The sequence below is a fragment of the Mucor velutinosus genome, assembly GCF_035048745.1.
Source record: "Mucor velutinosus strain NIH1002 chromosome Unknown tig00001567, whole genome shotgun sequence".
Taxonomy (NCBI): domain Eukaryota; kingdom Fungi; phylum Mucoromycota; class Mucoromycetes; order Mucorales; family Mucoraceae; genus Mucor; species Mucor velutinosus.
Window position 1 is genome coordinate 65289 of NW_027041896.1, and position 11210 is coordinate 76498.

The following is an 11210-nucleotide window of genomic DNA, read 5'->3' on the forward strand; positions in this document are numbered from 1 at the left end:
TGTGAGGGGTAGAGCATGGACATTCGACCAACGATGACGGTGTAACTATTAGTCCACTTCATCCATGGACGAGTTGTGCACCCAATCCATCAACATGGTATCATCATCATCGTCGTCATCATGCACACTGCTGATATCCCATCTAATGCGCGGCGAAGGTGTGCGATAACGATCTGTCATATAGAAATCCATGGGATTCAAAGGTGGATAAACATCTCTTGTTCCCTGACTTCTGGAGTCAGAATCACCACCCAGTATTGTGTTTAGCACTCTAGGTGACAGCACGGATGAAATGGATCTCTCAAAACTACGAACGATATCATCATCCGAATCTGTGTCGTGCTCCTCTTGTTCGTTTTGTTCTCGACTTGGCTCTGTGTCGCTATTCTGCCACACATCCAAAACAACATCCTCACTTTGATCGCTATCCGTCAGAGAAGGAGCATGCCCTGGCACAATGCGCATAGCTGACCAATCAAAGCGCTCTACTGTGTAGATTGTAATGTGTGGTTAATGGAAGTGCACAAGTATGTAAGCAAAAGCAATCAAAGTACCTTCATGAGTTGCAGATACAAACGAGGAGGAAGTTGAAGGCAGAGAAGGCGCGGATGAGGTAGGCGAACTAAAGCCATCTAGTGTGATAGACGGAGGCGTTGTGTTTTGCGGTCTGCCACTTTGCTGCTGCTGCTGACCTTGTTGCATTGCTTGATTCTGTTGCTGTTCTTTATCTGCAGGGTGCCGGCTAGATATACAGAGCATTTAATGGTATGATTTGCAGGAATTTCAAGCTTCGTTTACCATATTGGACACGATGTATTGACACTAAACCACTTTGTGATACAAACACCATGGTATTTATGCTGGCAAGGCAAGTGGAAGATCTCAATGGACGTTCCATATACCTCCTGGCAGATAATGCATTCATCGTGTACCACTAAAAATCATTGCAGATGAGCAAATATTTGGATTTTGAACCTAGTGCCATTTGTTTACATGGATCAGATGAGTCTAAACATGATTTCTGCAAGCTTTTGACAATGACATCTACTGTTGCTGAGGGTGTGGTAACGGATTGTTGCTGACGAGCTCTAGAAACCTGGTGAATACTACGTCTATTTCTTCTCAACATGGTGCATACTGACTCTGAGGTGTAATCTGACAAGATGTCTGCTAGATTATCCAAGAAGCTTCTTCGGTGATATTCGCCATCGCCTTCATCAGATTCATCATCAGAGCGATAGCTGTACATGGCACTGCAACCTCGAGTTAGTGAAAGGTTGGCCTCAGACACCCTGCCCCTACACAACTTACTCCAACAGTCTTCCAAATCGAGCAAATGGCAGGTGGAATAGGCTCTCGGTTTCTGGCTCTGGTGCGATGGGCGTTTCCCACGTCCTGTCTGCATGCGGCGGTTCCAATTCGTTGTTCTCATTCATTGCTCTTTGTTCAAAGCGCACATCGTACGAGATAATGTCCCCGTCATCTTCAGTATCATCCGCCTCTTCCTCTGCTTCTTCTGCTTCATTGCGATGCAGTCTCTCGGCTAGCTCTCTCAAAACGGTAGGTGTATCGGATCCCGAGGATGATGCTATAAAGGGATGCGTGCTGCTGCTCGTAAAGTTTCTGGCAACCGGATGATTGTACATGGATGCCAGTTGCTCGAATAGACATCTCTCCTCCAAAGCCTCCTCGCTGCCCTCTTCTTCCTCGTCCTCGAAGCTGGGGAAATTAGCGTCATCCTGAGCTTGCTCTCGTGCCAGAGCATTGTCTAGTACATGTGTTCAATCACCTTTTCTCAGGTCTTGATGACGCTTACATACAATACATGTCAATCTCAGAAAAGAACTCTTGCAATTCTTCCTCTTCGCTGCTTTCCTCATTGACAATCGGTATCTAGGACAACAGATGAATATGGGCTTTGGCTATTTGATGTGTTGCTTCTTACAGAATCTATTATCTCGCTTCCGCACACTGCGCAGGCTAATGGATGATACACTACTTCTCTTCTTTGTGCACATTCGTGGCAATAGTAGGACATGTTGCGCTGGATGAAGGCTGTATGAACTGGGTGCGAGATGAAGAACAATGTGTAAAGAAATGTGAAAACAGAAAAGAAGACCAAAAAGAAGAATATGGACCTTTTTTGCGTCATTGATTTAAATGCTTGATCCTGCAGCAGCAGAAGCGAGAAGGGTAAACTTTCAACATCACGTGGCATTCTGGGTTGATTAAACCAGTGTAGTTCGCCCCCGCGGGCCATGCCCCTTGATGAACTCTGCTAGGGAGACCTGATTCACAAGAGTAGGATCATCAAGACTGCCCATCATCGGCCGAGCAGTGTTTGAGTCGATGCCATGCTCGATTGTGGCTGTATTTTGTTTCAGAGCAGACAGCCAGCAATACATTTCACAGAGTCGCATGTCTCCTGAAAGCGACCTAAATGCAAGCCAACGACGGAAACGGCAACCGAGCTTGCTTTCATGGCAAAATTATATTAAATTTAATTAAATTTTGTGACAAAACGCTTTCTGAAAATGTACGATTCTGCATTGATAATGGGGTTTTAATAGGAAATAGGAATATTGATACATTTTATTGTCTAGAAATACAGTAAGGGATATAATATGATACAAGAGATGTAGAAATCTAATGGCCATGATGGCTTGCAATAGCAGCTGTGCCGCTGCTTAATGATTTTCTGATACTGTAGCCACCATGTGTCGAATTCAAATGCTTTAAAAAGGTGCCATGTTGCAGGCTATCAACGCTGCTACCAGTAGTACTACTGCTATTGATGCTGCTTGTGCTTGTGGAGCTTTTGATGATGGATGGCGGTGTCACTGCCATGGGTACAGCTATGGGAGGAGATGATGGTAATGCTGGCACTGTTGTATTAAATGCAAATGGTGGTGTATTCACTTGGCGCCAATTGGATGGTTGCTTTGGTGATTGAGGAGGTAGGGCCATTTGGTTGTCTGCCTCTGCTGCTGCGGCTGCTGCTGCTGCTGCTGCTTCATTTTGTGAGGAGGAGGAGGAGGAGGATGAAGCATAGCGAATCTTGAATGTAGCAGTGATGCGCTTGAGAAAGCCAACAGAGGTGGATGAGGTAATGTCTGTTGGCAGAGGTGTAGGAGGAGGAGGCGTTAGCGGCATGGGCGGCAATGCAGGAATTGGTGCAGAATAGGAATCGATGTTTGTGGATATGACTGGGCTGCTCTTTTGTCTTTTGATGAAACTCTTCTTTTTCATGGGGCAATAAAGTCTATTTGGATCAGTTGCAAATGGTATAAATGCACTGATCCTCAGTAGTTCAATAACAGCGCTACAGGCGGGAAATAACAAGGCAGGGTGATACAATTGTTGTGTTTGGTATGACTGCAATAGCTGATGGCGAACTTCATATGGTATATTGATTTCTTGCGGTGCATCAGACAGGATGAAATCCTTCAATATGACTTCAAATTTGTAGATCAAGGTGTCAAACCAGAGCTGTTCTCGAGACGTCAATATATGCTTGGTGAAAGTGGAAAAGTCAAACACTCGATTATCTGATAAGATAACAGGCACTGGCTTGCAGGAGTGCAATGCATTTTCATCCAGTTGTACATCAAAGTAGGCTGAGCATCGATCCTTGTACTCTATCACCGCTTCATAAAAGAGCAGATTCTCGTTGCAGTATGTCAGCTTCAAATACTCGGAGAAATCCTTCAGACTGAAGGGTGGAGGTGTCTGATTCAGCAGCACCATCTCCAATGTCAATCCATCTGGTGCTAAAATGGTCATGTCATTTTCTGCGGTTATTGTCGGTGCGTTGGATGTAGATGAAGAGAATCCGTTCAAGGCCTTATGAGCAATATCTGAAAAAACCATAATGACATTCAAACGAATTAATGAGAGAGAGAGAAAAGGGAAAAGGAACCCAAGCAATGTGTGTATGTGTGGGTGTGTGTGTGTGTGTGTGTGTGTGTGTGTGTGTGTGTGAAGATTATCACAAGAATGTGTTGTACAAGAACATGTTGATGTGACCACCTTATTACTGCTCTTGACGTATCAAATCAAGCTTCTTTGTTGAACCATCCTGCTTCTGATTTCTGTATCACTTGAGTGCCTTGATCTATACATCTCACTGGCTTATGATTGAAAGCCAATTCTTTGCACTAAAATGTTTATATAATCAATCCTGTATGGTAAATGTTCAACGCTTCTAATTTGTTCCCTTAAAGCTTGCATGTTTGATCTGTCCTAGCGAAAAGCCATGGAAAGGCGCAAGCAATATCAGAATGCCTGATGCTTCTTTATCGAAACAGAATACAATTGGTGGTACAAAAAGTTACCTTTTTTTTTTTTTTTTTTTTTTTTGTTGATATAGCCTTTCAGTTTAACCATGAGAAATTGACAAGAATGGACTGGGAATTGCTAATGGAAAAAGGGTCTCGATCGTTGCTGGATGAAATCTCGAATCATGCTGTGCTTTTTCCCTGTTCCTGTAGGGCAGTAACGCACATTTTCCAGGGTTGCATAATAGACAGAGCACGCTTGAAACACCACCAGTGCATGGTTCTGGAGCCTCAAATGCCTTGAACGAATCTGAAAGCAGCACTTGCTCTTTAACACTAACGGCTGAGCATTATGGGCGATTACTCGTTTACAACAATGGCATATGTACCAACTCCGTCTGATTCTTCCCATCCTCACGAGGACATTGTTCTGATCCAATGACTGGAATTAGATACTACTTTTGAATACTGCGCGCAGTGACATATCTGATCCAATCTGTTGATGTCGTCTTGATACTCGTTAAACATACAAACAAGGTATATTGAATGGGGCTGCGACATTGAGCTTTGGAAGAGCAATCGCTGCCCCCAGTTGCACAAGAAATTAATGAACAAAACCTTAATGTTTAGGCAAGACTCGAGTTGACATCAGATCCTTGCGGTTGCTCTTTCTGAAACAGCTGCTTCTGCTTGCTCTTTCGAAGGATCTATCCAAACTCAAAACAGGTGCATCAAGAGCACTTGCATCTATATCATTTGAAGCGCATTGTCAAAGTGAATGATCCAGTGTTTAAAGGATGCAATGGCTACTACTATACTCGATAGTTTCAAAAAAAAAAAAGACCAAAAGCTGCCATAATTATTACATTGCTGTACAAACCAAACGGTTTAATGCTTTATTTATTACTAGATGTGATGAATAGATTTTTTTGTTGTTATATGTAAAGAGTGTTGTTGTTGTGTGTGTGTGTGTGTGTGCAAATAGCGAATATATATAATGCAGGGAATATCGTATATGAAACGTATGGCGATGGCTTGATTTAGGTAATGACAGTGGGTTCCTTGCGGCCAGTGAACTTCTCGAGTTCAGATAATTCCAAGGCAACATCAATCAAGGGCTTCAAACCAACTTGAGCATCGTCGGCATATTCAGCAGCATTGTTGGAATACTTTTCAACGTAGAGACGAACAGTGGCGCCTTGAGAACCAGTACCAGATAAACGAATAATGATACGAGAGCCGTCCTTGAAGATGATACGGATACCTTGGTTCTTGGAGACGCTGCCGTCAATAGGATCCAAGTACTCGAAATCATCAGCCTTGTCAATAGTGAATCCACCGACAGTCTTGTTCTCCAATTCCTTCTTGGAGATTTGATCACGAAGACGGTTTACCATATCCTCAGCACGTTGGCCATCCACCTCTTCATAATCGTATCTGGAAAAGAAGTTGCGACCGTACACCTTGTAATGAGCTTGAAGGATATCTTGGACACCCGATTTCTTGTCCTTGTTTACATAAGCAATGATGCTCAACCAAGCTATGTTACAATGGCAGTTTGAATGTCAGTATTACATAAACAACATGATTTTTTTTATCTTCAGTCAAGCTTACCCAAGACAGCCCAAAGACCATCCTTCTCACGAATATGATCAGAACCAGTACCGAATGATTCCTCACCACAGATGGAGCAACGACCAGCGTCCATCAGGTTACCAAAGAACTTCCAACCAGTGGGAACTTCAAAGTGTTCAACACCCATCTTCTTGGCAACCAAATCAATAGCTTGAGAAGTGGGCATGGAACGTGCCAAACCATTGACACCGTGCTTCTTGAAGTAAGGAATGGCTTCCTTGGCATAATGGGCGATAATAGCAACACTGTCAGAGGGAGTGACGAAAGCCTTTTTGCCAATAATCATGTTACGATCACCATCACCATCAGAGGCAGCACCGAAATCAAGACCCTGCTTCTCAACGGCTTCGACCAAATCATGGGCATAAGTCAAGTTGGGATCGGGATGAGCACCGCCGAAATCAGGCTTGGGGACACAACGCATCACGCTGGATTCGGGAAGACCAAATTCCTCAACGAACAGACGATGGCCATAAGGACCAGTGACACCATTCATACCGTCAAACAGCATCTTGAAATCCTTGTTGTTATCAAAGAAGGACTTGATGGCCTCGAAATCAAAGATCTCCTTCATCAATGCGACGTAATCATCCACACCATCGATGATTTCAATAGTCAAATTACCAACCTGTTGAGTACCCAATTTGGAGAAATCAACCTTGGGTGCTTCACCGAGCTTGAGTTCCTTGATGGTCTTTGAGATTTCGTAAATCTTGTTGGTAACAGATTCGGGAGCAGGGCCGCCATTGGAGCAGTTGTACTTGATACCAAAATCACTATCAGGTCCACCAGGGTTGTGAGAGGCGGTCAAGAGAATACCACCAGTAGCCTTGCGCTTACGAATGATGTTAGAAGCAGCAGGAGTGGAGACAATACCATTGCGGCCGACAATCAATTTAGAGACCTATAGATAACGCGTGAATTGAATGCGACATTTTGCATGATATCACTCCGAATAACTTACGCCTTGACCCAAACTACATTTAACAATCACTTGAAGGACCTCATCAGAGTAATAACGGCCATCACCACCAACGACAAGAGTAGCACCCTTGGCGCCACCATCAGCTTGAGGAATAGCTTCCAGCATGGCTTGAATAAAGTTCTCGGTGTAGTTCTTTTGTTGGAATACCTTGACACGCTTTCTGAGACCTGAGGTACCAGGCTTTTGACCTTCAAAAGGTTCAGTAGAGACAGTTTGGATGTTGACCATAGTGAGTGTTTCTATTTTTTTTTTTTTTATAAAAAAATTGAAAAATAAGAAGAAAAGAGATAACGGGATGGGTATATAGGTTGGCTAGCTTTTTATATCTTGAGCTCTTTTTTTCCATTTTCCATAAGGTTTTCCGGAAGTTCAAATGTTTGTTGTAACCGAGAAACTCCCAGATTAACCAAGATTTTCTCGATATAACTTGATGATATGGCCAATGTGGCATAAAACATGATTTTATTATGTGCACAATGGCCGGCATTTGGGACCACCATTGGTGTAATAAGGGAGGAATTGATCCTAATTGATCCCCACTGATTTTGTTGCATCTTGTTTAACGTTACATCCAAACAAACACACTTACTTCATTCTTATGTTATGATGAACCCCCTATTAAAGTGCCGTACAAACATGTTGAAGCTCCAAAGGACGATAGTATGTAACCCATGAAATTCTGCGCGGTCTTTAATCATACGCTCCTGGATCTTCGGCAAGAATATTAAAAATCATGCTTATATTTTTTACCTCCACATGTCACTGTTTGATCATGCGTTTAAGCGTGAATGAGGCATTATCTTCCATCGCTCAAGCACATCCAAACTTCTGTTGCATGAATCGCTGTTTTGTTGGGGGGGGGTATCTCAAACGAGTTGATCAGAAATCGCTTTCTTTTCCATCTTGCCTTGCACTGACTGTAAAATAGGCATGGGCTCACCTGACGCGCGTGAGCCTAGCGATGGTCAGCATTCACGCAGCTCTATTTTATCAGCATAACTCCAGCTTGTTGAACCTTTTCTTCTTTTTTATTTTATTTTATTCACGCAATACATTATACACCACCATGTCCGTACAAGATGCCTATAACAAAGTTTTTTCCAACTTTCAGAAATTCAGAGACTATCTTGCTCCTGTGTTGAAGAACTCAAAGTTCAAGGAAACAGGTTGTCTAACACCCGAAGAAGTACTTTTTTTTTCTATTTTGTTTCTTACTCGCTTGGATTTTCTAAATGCCTCTTATCTACATAGTTTGTCGCTGCTGGAGAGTTCTTGGTTTACAAGTGTCCGACATGGCAATGGGAGTCAGGATTAGAGGATAAGAAGAGAGACTATTTACCCAGCGATAAGCAATTTCTCGTTACTCGCAATGGTACAGATCATGAATGCATGTGTGTATAAAACATAACTGTAGTAACTAGTGTCTTATTTCTAGTTCCATGTATAAGGCGAGCTCGTCAAATGGAGTATGTCGAAGATGATTCAGAGACTCAAGTCAAGGATGAATTTGATAATGATGGCGATGATTGGATGTTCACGCATAGCACAAGAGTAACAAAGACTATGGATGAGATTGCTCAAACTATCATGACCGAGGAGGAGGAAGAAGCAGAGATTAAAAAGGGCTTGGAGAAACTGAACGTTGAGGATATCCCTGATCTTGATGATATACCAGACATGGATGATATTCCAGATATGGATGATCAAGTGGAAGAAGAGGATGATCCTGTGAGTAGCATTATTGAATGAATGAGAGTAATTTGCTTACACACTGCTTTACGTAGTCTGTCGCACAACCCAATATCAAGGATAGCAAGTAAGTGCGATATATTCTCTTTTGCTCGCTTATAGACTTACATGTTTTGGATTTAGCGACAAGGTACTGCAAGTGAGAACTTATGATGTCTTCATCACCTACGATAAATACTATCGAACTCCACGTATTTGGCTATTTGGATATGATGAGGAGCGCCGTCCCTTAACATCCAATCAGGTGTTTGAGGATGTCTCTCCTGACTATGTCAAGAAGACGGTAACCATTGAAACACACCCTCACTTGGCTCTTAGTTTGGCATCAATTCATCCTTGCAAACATGCTGAAGTCATGAAGAAGATTATTGAGAGAATGGGCGATGGTAAATCTGCTGGCCTAGGAGGTAACGAGGGCGCCAACGAGGGGGAGTCTGGCATCCGTGTGGATCAGTAAGTATTCTTGCTCAACTCGGTTAATGCAAAAGGCATCCACTGACCAAGCTCATAGATATTTAATTATTTTCTTGAAATTCATGAGTTCTGTTATTCCTACAATCGACTACGATCATACCATCAGTACATGAAGTGTGTAGAACTACTAGTAGAGAGACAAGTTCAATAAACTATTCTTTTTTTATCCCAAATTGACGCTGAATATTCAGAGTGAACACAATTTTGTACTTGCAGGGCCTAATGTGTGGTAGGGAGTAGCACTTCACAAAGACAAAGTATATGGTAATCTGAACAAAGTATACATGGCTGGAAACTTGGTTCCTGAAACACCCAGCCCGTGAGGTGATCTACATGGCATTCTTGAGCAGGAGGAATATTTATACCTAAAGTTGGAAGGCTTGATGGAGTAGAAAGAAGCAAGTTGTAGTCATCTACTTTTGCAAGCATCACTCACCAACATGCCAATTATCTATCGATAACTTGAAAGTAGTAACTTATCAAGCAGGTTATGGCACAATACGAGATCAATATCTACTACATATTAGACTATGCTAACGTCCTAGAACTGTCATTAAACTAGTTCTGCAACCGTTGTGATCAACGAGCTATTGTTGGCTTGACACCAATGTGCTGCTACTTGTACTTTTTGATCCTTTTAAGATAGCATTTTCAATAGTAGCCAGTGCTTTTACTTCATAGCAAACTTATACAGAATTAATATGCGTATCAAACGGCACAACTTTTGAAAGTCATCCTATAGCTTCTATTCATACAAGCTTGCTTTTCAAATATTTTGAGGGTTTGTAGAGGAAAGCATGTACTCAATCTAACTAGATTATCGGTATCGCTACGCTCGATGATGGGTTCGCCCTGCGGGCTCTTGCCGACAACATCCCAAATCAAAGATAATACAAACTTGGTATATCAAGTAGATTTTAAACAACCAATTCATAGTAAAAGAAAGGCTATATCAGAGTTGGAAGGCTGGGAGGCGGGGGGGGGGGGAGATGTCGTCCCTGCATCCGCTTTTGCTTATACTCCACTGATATCAAATGAAAGCTATTATTGAGACAATGTGAAAGGGAGTTCACGTTTTATGCAGCATATGTATACCATATCCTTCATTCATGTCTTTTTTCTGGTAGTAGAATTGCCATACCATTCGATGGTATTGCTCTTAAGGTGGCGACATGAAGCTGGCCATACGTAGACAGGGCTTCTATAAGATATAGAGCGACTTTTTTGAGACGTTGTCATTGTAAAAGACACTTGCAGGGAAAGCCTCTCATCAAAAACAAAGAAAAAATTATCTAAACTAAGCAATTGTCCTTTCAGCTCTATGATCTCCATTTGATTAGCATTGCCATCATCAGAAAGGCATTTGGTTCAGCCAACAGGAGTGCCGCCAGCAGAATCTAATTCAAACTCAGTATGCTTTTACTGTTTAAGATTGGACAAATTTCAACTCTTCTCGACTTGCCAGAACATTTTGTGCTATTCGACTATATAAAACGTGATGATCATCCGATGCTTCCTAACACATTTTTGGAGTATTTTTCAACGTGCTTCCAATGGTGCTAAGTAAAATAGATGTTTAGATTGAACTTATTGAGCAATTCCAGAAAATATGAAATGAGGTTTTTGGCCAAAATGTCAAAATTTTGCATATCAAGGCCTCATAAAAGTGATTTCAGAAGTTGCTTTGGATCGAGAGAAACATTTTGATTTAATATATACCTTAGTAAAAGTCTTCATTTTCAAGCCAAAAATCGCGATCGTTTGATTTTCGACGAAAACCATGAGGGGTGCCTCATGCTTTTTGGTCGATTTTTGGTCATGTTTTTTTGGACCTCAAAAAGTTGAGCAAAGGTATCAAGAAGTAAGTGCTAGTTAAGAGTAATGGTTTGGGACTATTCTGACGACCTAAAACGGATTCTAGCACAAGAAATCTTTGCTGGAATGCATCTAATATTCGCTGTGATCTGCATATATTTAAGTCGTAAGAGGTAATGCATGTATGGTATCTATCCCTATATGGATTGAATTCACAGAAACAAACTCGAAATATCGCAAGATAGTCAATCCACAGTGTTAGTAGGTCTTTTATA

At 41.9% G+C, this 11210-nt stretch overlaps 4 protein-coding genes across 4 annotated transcripts; 1 reads left to right on the forward strand and 3 right to left on the reverse strand.

The window, feature by feature from the left end:
- Positions 1–48: 48 nt before the first annotated feature.
- Positions 49–2038, reverse strand: ATC70_011898 (uncharacterized protein; the record flags this gene model as incomplete). Its single annotated transcript, XM_064831082.1, has 8 exons — positions 49–488; positions 555–742; positions 799–934; positions 994–1088; positions 1143–1253; positions 1312–1768; positions 1821–1893; positions 1946–2038. The coding sequence occupies 8 exons, from the start codon at positions 2036–2038 to the stop codon at positions 49–51; spliced, it is 1593 nt and encodes a 530-aa protein (XP_064687950.1).
- A 608-nt stretch (positions 2039–2646) lies between these two features.
- Positions 2647–3870, reverse strand: ATC70_011899 (uncharacterized protein; the record flags this gene model as incomplete). Its single annotated transcript, XM_064831083.1, has 1 exon — positions 2647–3870. One exon carries the CDS (start codon positions 3868–3870, stop codon positions 2647–2649), a length of 1224 nt encoding a protein of 407 aa, XP_064687951.1.
- A 1447-nt stretch (positions 3871–5317) lies between these two features.
- Positions 5318–7125, reverse strand: PRP45 (mRNA splicing protein; the record flags this gene model as incomplete). Its single annotated transcript, XM_064831084.1, has 3 exons — positions 5318–5817; positions 5892–6816; positions 6877–7125. The coding sequence occupies 3 exons, from the start codon at positions 7123–7125 to the stop codon at positions 5318–5320; spliced, it is 1674 nt and encodes a 557-aa protein (XP_064687952.1).
- An 838-nt stretch (positions 7126–7963) lies between these two features.
- Positions 7964–9233, forward strand: ALG10 (glucosyltransferase; the record flags this gene model as incomplete). Its single annotated transcript, XM_064831085.1, has 6 exons — positions 7964–8083; positions 8149–8269; positions 8333–8625; positions 8682–8713; positions 8770–9099; positions 9158–9233. The coding sequence occupies 6 exons, from the start codon at positions 7964–7966 to the stop codon at positions 9231–9233; spliced, it is 972 nt and encodes a 323-aa protein (XP_064687953.1).
- Positions 9234–11210: the final 1977 nt, after the last annotated feature.